Raw genomic sequence first — 17,208 nt, 5'->3', positions numbered from 1 at the left:
TGCCCATGTCAGTTTGCAGTCTGAATCCTTAGCAAATCTATGGGTTTCTTACGGAGCATGAAAACTACTGAACGCAAATAGGGATCGGCCGAGGCTGATTGCAGACTGGAGGCTGAGTGAGGTGGTTGTTTACCACTGCACCCAACGCCTGTGTTGACACATTGCAGTTTAGAGGAGTCCACAGCTGTCGTTCATCATCCCTGCTAGGAACCAGCTGCTTGGCAGGCATGATTTTTAAACGTTTGTGCAGTATTTCATCAATTTTATTTTTTAAACTATAAAATATTTTATATAAGAATTTCTATGAATACTACTATGTCCAGGTTAACTTTAGCAGGAGAGCATGCTATCAGCAAGATTATGGAGTTCTTTAAAGGTTTATACTTTTCTATTTTCCAAATAAAAACAAAAAGTCAGTGAAGATCAGAGAAATTTTAAAATTGGGTTGTTCAGAGAATGAGATGGTGGTTATCAGGGCCTGGGGGGGTGGGGAAAATGGAGAGATGTTGATCTGAAGGTACAAACTTCCAGTTAGAAGATGGATAAGTTCTGGGGACCTAATAATGTACAGCGTGGTGATTATAGTTAGTAATATTGTGCTATATACTTCCCAGCGGCTGAGAGTAGATCTTAAATGTTCTCACCACACACACACACACACACACACACACACACAATGGTAATTGTGTGACATGATGGAGATGTTAGCTAAAGCTATGGTGGTAATCATTTTGCGATCTATAAACTTACACAATGTTGTGTATCAATTACATCTCAATAAAGCTGGGGGAAAAAACAAAATTGGATTTTCAGAAGTGTGGATTCCTAAACAGGAAGAAGTAGTAGAAAATGGATAGAATGGATGAAATCAGAGGAGCAACTCTGATCAGAAGTGATAAGGCTAAAAGGAGCAGCACACGGTGTGGATATTAAAAAAAAAAAAAGGAGAGGTGGATGATAGATAAAAGTGAAGAAAGCTACTCTTTGAAAAAAGGAAACCAGCTTTAAAAAAAGAATGATTTTGAAGATAAACATAAATTCAGTTCTTAGAGGTTAGAGATTTTTCTCCATGACGAGTAACAGTGCACACTTGCAGAGAGAGACTTCGGTTTAAAATTAGTGGGCTGTTCCTAGCTCACTCATTTTACCTTCTCTGTGCTGTACGTGGTACTGCTCCTCAGACTACAGAGCTTCCTCTGAACTTGACTGGAATGGTAAGCTACTGTCATTTCCCCCAGGGATTAGAACTGAGTGAGAAAAATTGGGTTCTGAGTCATTAGTATGTGAAATGTAGTTGAAGGTAAGCACCAGCTGTAACTATTAATCACTTGGGGAAAGAGTGTCCAATTAATGGAACAGTCTCTGTTCATGTGCACATGCTAACAGCTTGTGTAGGGGCTAGCAGGCCTTTTCCTGGTTTTTGCAGCATATAAATAAATACCTTAAGTATCTGTGCTTTTGGAGAGTTATTAGTGACCAGACGAGGATTAGCATCCTCAACTGTATACTGTAGCCTTCTCCAAAATGTGAAAAGTGTGCCAAAATGTTATGTACCTTAGATTACTCTTAGTAAATTCTCATTACTCATACTCATTTTTTGTTACTTTTATCATACTAAATGTATTTTCTATTGCTTGGGAAAAAATGGATTATACTATTCTCCTGTGTTGTTTTTTTTTTTAATACAACTTTTTGTGTTGCATTGCAAATCTGAACCATGCACGCCTGCATCACTGTATTACTGGAGGGGTTTCTTGATAATTACGCATTAAAAACATTGATCATTATTATTCACAGTTAAGGATTATCGTTACTTATAGGTGAAATGCATTTGAGATTTTTTTAGCTCTTCAAGGCTTACTTCCTTTCTATATTTGCTTTGTAAATTGGACCTTTGTTTTCCAATTTTTTAATTGATTTTATGAAATTTCAGACTAAAGGGGACAAAGTGGTTAGCCTTCTGCCTAAGGGATGGAATTCCTTCCTGACAAGTCAGGGAGGGAGGGGGAGTGTGTCTGTAAGCTTTTTTCCATAAATTTTCCAGTGTTCAAATAGTTAAGAATTGATGTCTTTTATCATACTAGCTGATTATGTAAGTTTCAATGTGTCTGTGGACTGATTGTCATTGGGGAACAGAGAGCACCAAGGGCATTGTTGCGTCTATGAACAACCTCCATGGGAAGGAGAGAAAACAGATTTTTAGTGGTTAGATTAGCCATCATATAAAGGATTGAAAATTGGTGGAATTGTACTCTCAGAAAACAGATTTTAGACCCTTTGAGCACTCGCACCAGTGCCTCGTTATAGTGAATTTGCATGTTTCTTTTATATGTCATGTATCCAATGACATGAACATTAAAAATCTGGGAAAATATCCTGATTTTTAAAAATTGAAAAACCTTACCTTTCCCTCAGCCCTTTTCCTGTAAGCTCCAGTGTCATTTTTGAAAGGCTACGTGCAGATGTTAATGTACCGGCATTTACTAACGCACAAGTTCACATTTGCAGTTATTTTAGGATTCTGAGGTCTTCTTGTATAAGTGTAGAGTCATGGGCCATTCACTGTGAGAGACATTTACTATGAGCTAAATAAATTTAGTATATTTAAAATAGGAAATTTACTCTGAGAGGTCATACTACAGTAGAGGTGATTCTCTTCCTACGTAATAAGGTCCCAGGCTAACAGGTAGGCCCACCAGACCAGAGTGAGCAAGGCTTTCTCTTGGTAGGAAGGAGAGACCGTGTGCTTCCTTAGGTTGTTGTCTATTTGACGAAACAGTTGAACCTGTCCATTAGGAGAGAGGAACTCTGGAGATTCTTTTTGAGAATTAAAAAGTAGCCATTTCAATGTAGTCAGGACGACTTCTAGATATTGTCGTAGCTCTCTGGAGAAGTGCTTCTCATACTTTAATGTGTATACAAATCATCTATGGTTCTTTTTAGAAATACAGGTCATGATTAGGAAGGTCTGGGGTAGTACCTGAGTTGGAATTTTTAACAAACTCCTGGGTGATACCTGTGCGACTGTCCCAAGGCCACACCAAGCAGGAAAGTTCCAGGCCACTGCTTTTAAGTAGAATTTTCTGTGATTGTGGAAAAATAGTATATATCTATGTGGTGCAATATGGTAGCCACCAGCTACCTATGGTATTGAACACTGGATTTTTGATTTTTTAAAATTCTTAAAAGTTTTTTAAAAATTTAATTGAATTTACATAGCCATATGTGGCTGTGGCTACCACATGGTAGCATAGCATGCAGAGACTAAAATAATTGAATAATGTATGTGGTAATTGGTAATAGCCCATGTAGAATCACTGTTGAATTCTGAACTGTGGCCAAAGTTGTCTCATTTAACATTACCTCTGCTGAATTTTGTCTTTGATTGCATGATCCTGATGGCATGAGCCATGCTGACCTTGTTTGTTGCTCCTGTTTTCCAGTGCTCAACAACATACTTGGTGTACAACAAATAGTGGCTGACAAATGGAAAATTAGCGAACTCTGAAATTAGGAAGGACCCAATGTTTCCAGCATTCTATTCAAGCCTGTTCTTGGGAGTAGGGGACAGAATTTGAGTGACACTGACATGTAGTATTTTGCTTGTGCTTTGGGAGGCTTTTTGTTTTGAGGTTCTATCAAATGGCATCTTGTTGGTTATAGGGGATTCTTCATTTATTCACTGATTCAACAAATATATCCATTTTGCTAGGTACTGTTGTTCTAAGCTCTGGGGGATATAATGGTGAAAAGCAGACAAAGTTGTTGCCTTTTGGAGTTTATATTCTAGTGGCAAAAAAACCCTTTGCCTAAAACAGCTGGACCTACTTTCTAGGGAATGGTGTGGTATAGACGTCATAATTGTGGTTCTCCTGAAGGCTGTAGGGATAGACGTGACAGTCATATTCTCTTAGGAAACTATATCCCATTGCTCAGAATCCCTCATGACACACTTTTTCACTTGCTTTACATTTCAGCTTCCTGTGACCCACTATGCAGTCGATTTGCCAAATAGTTCTTGTTATTAGTAGCATTATTTTCTCAACCATTTTCTTTTAAGGAGTTTGCTAGACAGAGTGGAAGAAAATTCATTTATTTACTGATCCTCAGACAGGATTATTCTTAGATGGGCAGTGGTCTTTTGAAGCCCATTTAGGGAGCAGGGTCATTTCCCATGATTTGAAGATTTTTTTTTTTTCAAATTGAGGTGTAATTTTCAACACACCTCATGTGAATGATCACCATAAGTCTAGTTAACATCCATCACCATACATAGTTGCAAAATTTTTTTTTCTTGTGGTGAGGACTTTTAAAAATCTATTCTTTTAGGAACTTTCAAATATGCAATATGGTATTATTTACTTCAGTCACCATGCTAATATTACATTACATCTATATTACAGTACATTACATCTCCATAACACATATTTTATAACTGGAAGTTTGTACCTTTTGACCACCTTTGCCCATTTTACCCACTCCCACCCTCTCTGCCTTTGGCAATCACCAATCTATCCTATGAGCCTGGTTTTTGTTTTTAAGATTCACATATAAGTGAGATTACATGGTTTCTGACTTACTTCACTTAGCATAATGACCTCAAAGTCTATCTGTGTTGTGGCATATGGCAAGATACCTATTTTTATGGCTGAATAATATTCCATTGTGTATATATCCCACATTTTATTTATCCACTCATTCATCAGTGGACACTTAGGTTGTTTCCATATCTTGGCTATTATAAATATGCTGCAATGAACGGAGGTGCATATATGTTTTTGAATTAATGTTTTTCTTTTCTTCAGATATATCACAGAAGGAATTGCTGGGTCATAAGGTAGTTCTATTTTTAATTTTTTGAGGAACCTCCATACTATTTTCCATAGTGGCTGCACCAATTTACATTCCCACCAACAGTGCACAAGGGTTCCCTTTTCTCCACGTCCTCACTAGAACTTTTTGTTTCTGTGTTTTTGATAATAGCCATTCTGACAGGTGTGAAGTGATTATCTCATTGGGTTTTGATTTGTATCCCCCAGATGATTAGTGATTGAGCATTTTTTCATGTACAGTTGACCCTTGAACAGCATGGCGATTAGGGGCACCAATGCTCTGTGCAGTTGAAAATCTGTGTTTAACTTTTGACTCCCCCCAAACTTAATTACTAATGTCCTACTGTTGATCTGAAGCCATACCAATAATATAAACAGTTGATTAACATATATTTTATGTTACATGTAATATATACCATTACACTAAAGTAAGCTAGAGAAAAAGAAAATGTTATTAAGAAAATCATAAGAAAGAAAAATACATTTACAGTATTTATTTACAAAAATTCACATATACAAGGAAGTGGATTGCACAGTTCAAACCCGTGTTGTTCAAGGGTCAGTTATACCTGTTGGCCATCTATATGTCTTCTTTGGAAAAGTGTCTATTCAGATCTTCTGCCCAGTTTTAATAGGATTGTTTGGGTTTTTTGCTATTGAACTGTATGAGTTCTTTATATATTTTGGATATTAACCCATTATCAGATATATGATTTACAAATATTTTCTCCCATTCAGTAAGTTGCCTTTTCATTTTGTTGATCATTTCCTTTGCTGTGCAGAAGCTTTAAGTTTGATGTTGAAGAAATGTTTTTTTTCTATTCTGTTTATTTTATTATAATCCTGTCCCTGTGTTCTAGAAATGGATGGCTATTTAATACAGTGCCCAAAGCACTCCTGAAATTGATCTTGTTAACATTCAGAAGTATCCCATTTTTTTCTCAGTATATTAAATCAAAAGAAAAAATATTTTTAGTCAGTGGATTTAGTTTATCATAGGAGAAGCATCTTTTCTAAACAACAGGAAGCAATTTGTTAGGAATCTGCCCAAATACACAAAGTAATGGGTAAGATTCCTGTTAGAAAAAAACAACTCCAGAGAGACTATAAATAGATACCCTCAAAAGTATATATATTTCACATGAGTGTGAAAAGATCTTCTCTCTACCCCCATTTCCTCCTGCACTCTTTACATTTTCATGCCTTAAAGGGGAAAAAATGCAGTAAAACTATGAGCTCTTATTAATTCAGATTCTACTAGTGTGTGGTTGTATTTAAATAAGTGCTAAAGTTCTTTTTCTATACTTAGCAAATCCTTTTGTCACAGATATGAGACCAGATTTGGGCAGGACTAATTCAGTAAGACTTTCTGGAGGAGTAATAGCTATTTCAGTTTTCAGTTGAATTCTATTAGTAATAGATGCAGACTGACAAAAGGCAAAGGAAAAGCTTTACAAGTTAGGTATCAGAGCCCACAGCCGTTGGCATAGGTGGCACAGTGGCTTGGAAGCACGTTGAGATTAGAGAGGGCTTGGACAGAGGGCATGAGTGACAGTGCGTGTGGATACTGGCTGGAGTGGGAGAGGGGCAGCCCTTGCACCCTCGTTCTGTCCACCCCGCCTTTGTCCTGGCTCGGCACTCACCACCTCACCTGCGCTATTGCCAGCAGCCTGTGTTGGGACTCCTGAGTCTACTTATGCTTGTGCTTTCTCCCCTGTGCGTCCTTCACATGCTGCCAGGGCGAGCTTTCTTACATGCTAAACAGCCTTCTCGTGCTTTGGCAGTATTCAGTTTTGGATCCCCTATATTCAGTACATAGCAGGTAACTAATAAATGTTTGCTCAGTGGAGTCAGGGAATTTTGGAAGTGATGGGCATTTAACGGAAAGTATGGCCCTGTTTTGAAAGGGAGCAGAAAGGAATCTTATAAAAGAAGCACTAGGTCTTTGTTTTTTTAACCCCCCTAACATAAGTAGTCCCAATTTTTAAATATAAGGGAAAAATCAGAAATTCTAAATAAAAATCTTAAGATTAAAACTTTTATAAAGTTTTGTTTGTTGTTAAAGACAGCTCTAGGGGTGACGAGAAATGCAAACAGCAAAAATAAACTGGGTTTATTCAAAGGGTTGCCTTCTTTGAAAGGAAAGATTTGACGTTATGCTGAAGCCTGTGAGGAGTGCTCTGACGAAATGCCACGTGACCTTATAGGCTATTTCTACCCAGAAGCTACCCCTAGAAGATCTTCTCATTCCTTACTATGCTTGGCAAGATAACTGCTGTTAGAAATGAAGGTCTGACACCTCAAAGGCCTCTTAGTTTTCCCAGGGAATTTACTCTTGAGAAAAAAAGCCCAGAAAATCTAGTCTTGACTTTTAATTCTCATATGATATTTTATTGGAATTTCACTTACCTAGATCAAGTCATTTAGCCTCTCAGAACAGTTATTTCCCCTGGTCTATGCCAGTCCTTGTTTAGTTAAAAAGTAAATAAAACTTATCGGAATAGCGCTTGTTAGAACAGTAAACTTAGAGCAGGAGAACTGATTAGAATAGTAAAGTAGGCTATTTGTCACACGGGGCTTTGCTGTTCCTCTTCTCTCTTCTATCTCCTTTCTTGGACCAGTTGCCAAGTTGTTATATGAAGACATCACACGCATTTGCCCACAACTGATGCAGTTGTTGTCTCTCATGAGATACATTTTAATGAAGAGTACTAAAAATGAGGTGGAGGAATCGTTTAATTTCTTGGAGGCCCCTTTTCTTGATTTCTTCGTGGTCACTTTTCTTTGAGCCAGTGTGCCAGTGTTTATTTTACTGGGTGTTTTATAGATGGCAATTTAAACCGTTAGAACAAAGTGCGCTGGCTCCTAAATGATAAATTTGCACTTTTCTTCCTTTTGTTGAATGGATTTCACTATAGTATGTTTTGGTATTGAGTTTACACATGGCTTCAGCGGTCACTGTGGACAGTTTTGTTAAAACACTGCATGACAAGTTAAAAATTGTAGCCGATGGAAGCTTTAAAATACAAGCTAACATCATGTTTATTTATTTCATGTATATGTGCTATATGTAAGGTACATCTAAAAGTCTCTTGACATTTGTAAGGAGGAGAGATGACCTCTTGCAAGGTTTGTGATTAAAGGAAGGCTTAATTAAGGAGAGGAGATTTGAGTTACGTCTTGAAAGATGAAAATAATCTGATCATGTAGAGATGACAAGAAAAAGAATGTCATATGAGAAAGAAGATTGAGCAAAGGCAAGCTCGTATATAAAGTTCAGAGTGCACCTGTAGTTAACTTTATTTATATCGGAGAGAACCTTTTCAAACTATTTACATGCCTCCCCCTCCTTCAGTTAGAGAAGCAATGGTATAACATTTGAAAAGGGAGTTAAGCAAAAGAAAGAGAGAGTAGATTGGGAAAGAGATTGGGACTGAATTATGGATCCTAACTTCTAGAGCAAGGAGTTTGGACTTGAGGCCTGATTCTGTAGGCAGTGGGGAACTATTGAAAGCAACCTGAACTTTTGCTTTAGGAAGATTATTGTATATAAGATGAGGTGGGGAAATGAGGCTGGACATTGGAGAACCATTTCAGAAGATTTATTAAATTTCAGGGAAAAGATTGAAGACACATGGTAGGGTACCTCACTGCCGATAAAGGAGGAAAGGGGAGAGATACAAAGCATAGCAGAGGTAGAACAGACAAGCTCTGAGTTTTATTTGTTGTGTCATATTGGTAAGTACATCATTCCTTTGAGCCTGTTTTCTCACCTGATTATGTTAGGTCGCTGAATTAATCCCAAAATTCCTTTGACCTTTGAAATTTTGTATTCTGTGATCCTCGTATTTTTGAAAAAGTACACCCTAGCTTAGAGAAATAATGAAAAGCATTATAAACTCTAAAGGAAATATTTCCCAGTGTGCCCTAAGTCCTTCTCTAATCGCCATGTGATATTTTACTGTGTTAAAGAAAGAAAAGCATGATTTTGAATTGTTCACTTTTTCTTCCTTTTATTGCATATTAACAATAAATTTATAGCTTCAGTGCTGAAGAAACTAAAGTCCCCTGAGGGATTAAGGGAGAGAAAACTGTTAACAGCCTAAAAAGATGTAAGAAGGTACAAACAAATGCCATATAGAATACTTCCCAATTCATTTTGTGAAGTCAGCATTACCCTAATACCAAAACCAGACAAAGATGATACAAGTACAGACCAATAGTGCTTATGAATATAGATGCAAAAATACTGGAAAGCTGAATCTAACAACTTTAAGTCTAAAAAAAAGGATAATGCACCAAGACCAAGTGGGATTTATTCCAGAATGCTAGATTGGTTCAGTATATAACAAATCAACTAATGTAATACACCGTGTTACTAGAATAAGAGACAAAACCCACCTGAGCATCTCAATTGACAGAGAGAAGGCATTTGATAAAATTTGACACCCTCTCGTGATAAAAAACACTTGACAAACTGGGATTAGAAGGGATCTCCTTCATAGTGATACAAAACATTTATGAAAAATCTACGGCTAACATCATACTTAGTGGTGAAAGACTGAAACTGAAAGCTTTCCCATGAGATCAGGAACAAGACAAGGAGGTCTGCTCTTACCACTTCTATTCAACATTGTACTGGAGGTTCTAACCAGGGCAGTTTGTCAAGAAAACGAAATAAAAGGCATCCAGATAGGAAAGAAAAATATAAAACTACCTCTATTCACAGATGACATGATCTTGTATATTGGAGGAAATCCTAAGGCATCTACAAAACAGCTATTAGAACTAATAAGGCGGCAAGGTTGCAGGATATAAGTTCAATATGCAATACCCAATTGTATTTCTATATGCTAGCAGTGAATAATCTGAAAATGAAATTAAGAAAACAATTTAACTTGTAATAGTATTAAAAAGAATAAAATACTTCGGAGAATAAATTCAGGCACCAGGGAAATGCAAATCAAAACCATAGTGAGATACCATTCCACACCCACTAGGATGGCTATAATAAAAAAAAACACAAACGGACAATATTGCCGGTAGGAATGTAAAATGGCGCAGTTGTTTTGGGAAACTGGCAGTTTCTCAAAACATTAGACATAGAGTTACCATATGACCCAGAAATTCTACTCATAGGTGTATACCCAAGATAAATGTAGACATAAAAACTGTCTACAAATGTTCATCATTCACAATAGCCAAAAAGTGGCAACAACACAAATATTCATCAGCCGATGAATAGCTAAAGAAACTGGTATATTCATACAATGGAATATTATTTGGCAATAAAAAGTAATGAAGTTCTAACACATCTTACAACGTAGGTAAACCTTGAAAACATTTTGCTAAGTGAAAAAAGAGAGACACAAAATGCCACATTGTGTGATTCCATTTCTATGAAATGTTCCAAATATGCAAATCTGTAGGGACAGAAAGTAGATTAGTAGTTAACCAGGGCCTGAGGGGACAGGGCAGTGGGGAGTGACAGCTCATGGATATGGGGGTTTTGGGGGGAGTCATGAAAATGTTCTGGAATTAGATAGTGACGTTGGCTGCATAATTTTGTGAATATATTAAAAACCATTGAATCTTAAAAGAGGAAAACTTGAAAGTCCTGTGGCTTTAAAAATGTCAGTATGTCATCCTGGATAGAGGAATCTGTATTGTTTTTAACTGCCTTCCTTTTCAAAATCAGAGTTTGAAAAGTTACTTCCTCTTTAGATTTCAGCAAGCCACATCCTCTTAGTTCTGTCTTGTGAAGGTAATTTAAATACTGCCATCGCAGAGCAGTGTTTCTTGGATTCCATCAATGTTTGATTCAAATTTAATTTTTAAAAATATATTTCAAATTATTTAAAAAATGGAATATGAAATAGTGTATGCTCTCAAATGTATTACTATCTATCAAATTTTGCATGCTCCGGGATACCATATGTTTATTCATGTTTCCAAGTTACCTCATTTTATGCATGCCTTGGAATCAAGTCTTCCATGTCGTTCCAGTGTATATATGCATTCAGACGTTTGTCAAATATTTCACTCAACAGGAAGGGTGCAGCTCACAGTGCTTTAAAAGCAACAACAAATGTCTTCTTTCATACACTTGTCAAAGTGAGTACACTGTATTTCTAGTGTACATGAGGATTTTCTTGATACAAAGTAACCAAAACCAAGTTCCAAAAAAATTAAATACTGGGACAAATAGGACTGTAACTGTAATCCATAAACCCCCAATTTAAATTTTCGTTCATCAGAACATTTTCCCTATTCTGACTGCCATTTTAATAAGAAAATGTAAATTTGATCCAAAATAGTAAATATACACTAATTTCTTTTTTTCATTGCTTCATATTTTGGTGTTTTGCATAAGGTTCCATGTAAATTTTATGCAACTGGGATCCTGGAAAATTTTCTGAACACATTAAGTTTCCTGTTCCATTTTGACTTCACTCTTACTCTCCAGGGATGTTCTAAAAGTATTCCCCTCCACCCCCACCCCCCGAAATCAAACAGTGAAGGGGAGCCTTCTAACTGAAAAAATATTTACTGACTTTAAATAGATCGTGTCTTTTTTCCTGAGGCTCCATCTCAGAGAGTTTACTGCACAGACACCGTAGGCTGGATCATAAGGCTATTGTTGTTTTACCCAAAACACGTATAAATATTTTAGTTGCTATTGGATGAATGGTATTTGGAAAGTGATATGTGTCCTTATTTTAATCTCTTTTTGCATATGCAGCAACTGAGTTGCATGTGTGGGACTTTTTCAGAAGCAGGGTTAATTATGTCACGTATCGTTAAATTGCCTCCTTCTCTGCCAAAAATCCTGTGGTTCCATTCATGTAAGCTAAATGGAAGGACCACTGGCAAGATTATGAGAAGTGGTGGGAGGAACAGGACAGTGAAAGAATCAAATAAGTATTATTGAGTGCCTAATACGTGTGGATAGTTATGAATCCACAGTGGAACCTGTTGTTCCAAACAAGTCATGTGTCCACTCTGTTGTATTCACAGGTGATCATGGAGGAAGCACCTTACTCCCCCCGAATGTCACAAATGAATTTCCAGAATATGGGACCATGGAGGAGAGTGGAGAAGGCCTAAGAACTTCTCTCGAGTTTGATGCAGAATCTCTGCCATGCTGCCCACAAGGGCAGCAGGGCGTCCAGCTTCTTGCTGGCCACCACTCTGGGCTTCACAATATTACAGATGGACCAAAAGATGTTGGAGAGGCCCCTTTTCAAAGTCACCTCAAGGAACAAAGTTTACAGCCCATTGACTCTCTGATTTCAGCTCTGAAAGCTACAGAAGCCAGAATAGCTTCAGGAACGTTACAGGCTACAAAGGTACTACACAAAGATGCTGTTTCTAGTTTTTCAGTTCAGCAAGTGGAAAAAGAGCTGGACAGTGCCAATCAGAAAACGCAGAGAGCCAACAAACTGCTCCCTGCTGGCCAAGACAATATACCTCTTTCAGCTGAAGTTACGACTGAGGACAAATTTTATTTGAGCATCCAGAAGGATCTTTCTGTACTATTAACTGGAGAAACTCAGGCAGAGTTTTCCCAAATAACTAATAATGGGAGAAAAGGGGCTCTCCGTGTGCAGGAGCCAGCTGGTCCAATATCCTCCATGGGGGGCCCAGCAGCACCCCACAACTCTGCGGGCAGTGTTGATTTTGTGAGAGAGTGGAGGGCTGATGTAGGGAGAGAGTACCCAGCAGGATGTGACAGAGGCAGCTCCACAGGACGCCCAGGCCGTGTCAAACATGTGGAATTTCAAGGGGTGGAAATATTGTGGACAGGAGGGGAAAAACGAGAGACACGGCAACCTGTGGATTTTGAGACATCATTGGCAAGGACTGCCTCTCCTGAAATCAAAGCGTTTTCCAAAGTGCCAAGCCATCTCATCTCATCTGCGGGTTTGTATAATTCAGTTGGTTTCACTGAGCGTGTTGGGGGTGAAAGCTGGAGAGCTCCTTCAGAGGCGCCTGCCACTAGCTCGGGGACATTTTCGCCTGTGCCTCTTGTGGAGAGTGGAGAGGATGACGTCTTCCTAAAGGAAAGCAAAGACCATCTTGAGAAGAAATCTGAACTGGAGAGAGACAAGGAGAGGTGAGTAACCCTGGTAGTCCTGCTCTCTGTGACTCCTCGTCCGTATTATGGGAAACCATTTTCTTGTGTTTGGCTGAGAGAACTCAACTCACAATATCCAGGGTACTTGTTATCATGGAATGGAAAGGAAGCTAGATTCCTTCTAAGTTTCCAAGATATTAAAGTGATCTTGTTATAAGGTTATCCATTAGGCATAGACCAGGAAGCAGAGTGAAGGAGAGACTGTCAGCACTAAACTATATGAATCCATTTCTGACATTTGGTTATATTTGACAGGTTTCAAGTTTTCTAACATCAAGGTAACTGAAACACCCCACAATTATCTTTAATAATATGAAAGATTTGGACTCGTTTCACATATCTTATAGTCATTACATACTAACTTAGACATTTTTTTCTGGGTGCAACACCAGTGCCTACACACACATATGAACACACAAGTTCTGGGTTTGGGCTGACTCGATTTTTTAGGTTTAGAAAGGAGATGAGGAGGTTAGAAGTAGACTATGTTTCGGTTGTTCCATGGTATTCACATGAGAATCCCTTCTCACAAGTAGCATCTGCTTTGATTATGGCCCTGATAAGTAAACTCGGTATCATGGTATTTCCTTGTCTTTCATTTCTGACACCCATACCAGCTTAGAGCCTGGATAAATGGAAGACATGACCCATCTTTCTTCACTCCCTTTGCTCGTAGACTGACTATACAGTGCTCCTTTTGGCAAACTCATTTGCAGTGCACTGTTGTTTCACATTTGTACCATCTTTTCTTCCATCAGTCCTCATGACACCACATTTCATCATTTATATGGGAGAACATCCTTTATGCGGGAGGCTGAAGCACCCATTTTGTTCGTTGGTTGGTATAAGGGAATGCCTTTTCCTCTACAGTTAATTAACAAATCCAGTGAGAGAGATGCTCCATAGGAGGGCTATCAGGACTGCTCCCCATTTCCTCCTTCCCGCCCCACCAACACACAGAAGCTCCAGACTTCCCTCAAAAGCAGCCTTGATACATGGCACATGGCTCAGTAATTATACTCCCACTGGAATATGCACTTTTGCTATTGTGTATTCATTCATCCTTCCTTTCCTCTCTTTTTCCCTCCTTCCCTTCCTTTTCTTCCACAAATATCTCTTGATTGTCTACTATGTCCTTGACACCCCTAGATGCTGGGCACAAAGAAACGTTCAAAATAGATATGGCTCATGGTCACTGCCCCCACGTAGTTTACTGCTGAAGATACACACTGACCACATAAACATGTTAATAATTACAGGATCACAAGTTGTACTAGGAAAAGACAAGAGACATACTAGAAAGAATCATTTCCATGCAGGAGAGAGGCGAATTCATTTGGTGGTTTGGGCAAAGCCTTTCTGTGGAAACGGTAATTAAGCTGAGACTTGAGTGACTATGAATTAGCCAGGCATAGAACGAGAATGCGGAGGAAGAACATTCCAGGTAGAGGGAACAGCATGTGCTTCCTGGGATTGTGTGAAGCATAGACCTTAGGACAAGTTTGAAGATTTGAAAACTCCACCATTGTGGCTGGAGCATGAGGAGCTTGGGGGGGGGAGTGGTGGGAGATGAGGGGTAGGAAGGAGCTTCATCACAACTTCTCGTTTCATTCCAAGTGCAGTGAGAGCCATTAAGCAGTATAAGCTCAGGATCAGATTTGGTACATGTTAGGCCTTCAGGTATTTAAAAACAACAACGGCAACTGGATTGTTGAATGTGGATCTTGCCCGTACCTAGGAGGGATGCAGATTACTTCTGAGGCCTTTGTATTCCTAGTTCTACTTTATTTCTATTTATAGGAATCTGAGGCTCAGAGAGGTTAAGTTGCTTAAGTGATATAGGAGTAATTGGCACATCCAGAATTCAGCTCCAGGTTTTCCTAACTTAACTTCTTGTGCTTAGAGTTTTTGAAATTTTACTTAGTTATCCTACTGTTCATTTTTAATATTTGAAGAATGTGCTATGTAGCAATCAATTAATGGACCACCCCTTATATTAACTTATAACTTGTTTCTAGGTTTTTACTATTTTGGTGAGCCTTGTAATAAGCATGTCTGTTGGCTTTTTTTTTTTTTTTAAGGTCATTCATTCACTGTCTAATTTTGGACCTGAAACCTCTCTGCAGTGCTGCCTCATTGTCAGCAGGGGGCGACCCTTGGATTCTAATGTAGTCATAGCCTGAGGGCATTTGGTCTTAAATCAGAAAGTATTAATAGACTGATAAAAGCTTAGTATATTTTTACTCCATTAAGTTTACACAATATATTTATCTGCTTTTGTTAAAATTAAGCGTGACAGTAGCTGTTAATAATTTGAATTTGTGGAGTTTAGTTGGCTAACGTGGGAATATTTATTCAAATATTCCTTGGACTAGATGTATTTATTCAAATATTTATTCAAATATTCATTGGACTAGATGTATTCACATACTAGGAAACTAGTTTGAAACTATATATTTAGAGGGTAATTTAGCATGTGTATGCTAGGAATTTTTTCAACCCGAATATATTTCTATGATATCTTCCTTCGTAAATATACGAAGACATAAGCCCGGTGAATGCTAGTGTTAGCTCTACAGAATGCTATCTTTTTTATATGGCTGAAGGAGAAAAAAAAATGAAAAATTAAGCTAATGTTGAAACTCTTCACTCTTAATTTCCTTTCTAGGATTCTTGAACAAGAGGAGCACTTTATGGGAGGAGAGGATGAAATCCTGGGGCCTGGCTATACGGAGGACTCCACTGATATGTACAGCTCTCAGTTTGAAACCATTTTGGACAACACTTCCTTATACTACAGTGCCGAGTCCTTGGAGACACTGTACTCAGAGCCTGATAGCTATTTTAGCTTTGAAATGCCCCTCACGCCAATGATACAGCAGCGCATTAAAGAAGGCAGTCAGTTCCTGGAGAGGACATCAGTGGGAGGACAGCAAGACGTCCTGAGCGTCTCAGCAGATGGCGGAATAGTGATGGGCTATTCTACCGGGATGAGCAACGGGCTCAGTGACACTGGAGATTCCATCTACGAGAAAGGCACCCGAGAAATCGCGTTCTGGGGAAGGTACTAGTCCTGTTCTCATTAATTTCGTGCTGGTGGTTTTGTAGCGTTTTCTCTTTGGGAAATCTGAATGTGGGATATATTTGAAAAGCATTTGGCCAGTTTCTATGGATATAAGTGCATGATGTGAGTAAAAGGAAATTTGGGTTTTAGGGGCGGGCAGGGCACCCTTTAGTGGTTTGCCAAATTGGCAAGCTGTGGTCACTCCATTTGGTGGTATTTCTTGGATGACCCTGGGTAAGTTGGGTCCTGCACTAATATTGTAGGTGAGGAGGAGGTATGAGCTCTGACGATGCAGCTTTGGTAGAAGCTGGTGCTATGAAAGGAACACGGAGGGATGTGGGCTTTCCTTCTGGCACTGACATTGGTGGATGACTTGGAGCAGGTGGTTTGATCAGGTCAGAGATTTCTTAATTGTAGATCGAGGGAGTTGGATTAGATGGTCGCCAGAGTCTCTTCCAGTCCTTTGCTCTGTGAGGTCCTGTTAGGTAGTCTTCCTGTTCCTGATAAGGTGGGGGAAGGAGCTCATTATATGGGTGCTTGATTATAGAGCTGATACCTTGGTCAAGGCTAGAAATACTTATTATCGCTCTCTGCCTTAGGATTTAAATCTACCTGGGAGATAAAATGACAAATCATACAGGTTATATGTGCTACACCTGTCATTTAGTGATTCCCTGTCTGTTCATGGATTATCCAGCATTTCATTTCCTCCTGCGCACTACCCTTGGGTCATTTACCTGCCCTTTAGCACCTCTATCCAGGGGCAGAGAATGCTAAACTTCTTGAAGATTTTATGAATTTAGTTTTGATACAGTTTTCCTTAATTGAAGTGTATCTGTGTGTGTGTTGGCGGGGAGGTGAAATGAGGATATACTATTTTAAAGCTGTATGAAAAAATGTCAGTGCTTTTCTTTAAAAGTCAGTATTCATATTACAGGTTTCCAATGAACCTCTTTTTATGAGCAGTCTGTTCTATAGTAAGCATTTTCTATAACCAGTTTGTAGGTTTATAATTCGATGGATGAGCGCATTCAAGACTGGCACATCATTACATTGTAGCTGTGCATTTCCATGTGAAATGGACCATAGATATTGGTTGTCTTCTTGGGTCACGGGGAGATAATGAACACAAGTCTCCAAAGCGAAGACCTTGGTTTGAATTGCTTGGGCAAGCC

General features: G+C 38.7%; 1 protein-coding gene across 3 annotated transcripts in view; it reads left to right on the top strand.

The window, feature by feature from the left end:
- The window catches only part of PSD3 (pleckstrin and Sec7 domain containing 3), a 521,794-nt gene that overhangs the window by 243,187 nt on the left and 261,399 nt on the right, over positions 1–17,208 (top strand). For all 3 annotated transcript variants that reach the window (XM_033104950.1, XM_033104951.1, XM_033104952.1), the window contains 2 exons: positions 11,850–12,948; positions 15,638–16,033. In XM_033104950.1, the coding sequence (XP_032960841.1) occupies positions 11,850–12,948; positions 15,638–16,033 (1,495 nt within the window). The remainder of the gene's footprint in view (positions 1–11,849; positions 12,949–15,637; positions 16,034–17,208) is intronic.

The sequence above is a fragment of the Rhinolophus ferrumequinum genome, chromosome 4, assembly GCF_004115265.2.
Source record: "Rhinolophus ferrumequinum isolate MPI-CBG mRhiFer1 chromosome 4, mRhiFer1_v1.p, whole genome shotgun sequence".
Lineage (NCBI taxonomy): Eukaryota > Metazoa > Chordata > Mammalia > Chiroptera > Rhinolophidae > Rhinolophus > Rhinolophus ferrumequinum.
Note: the sequence above shows the minus strand (reverse complement) of the source record. Positions and strands in the feature narration are given on the sequence as shown.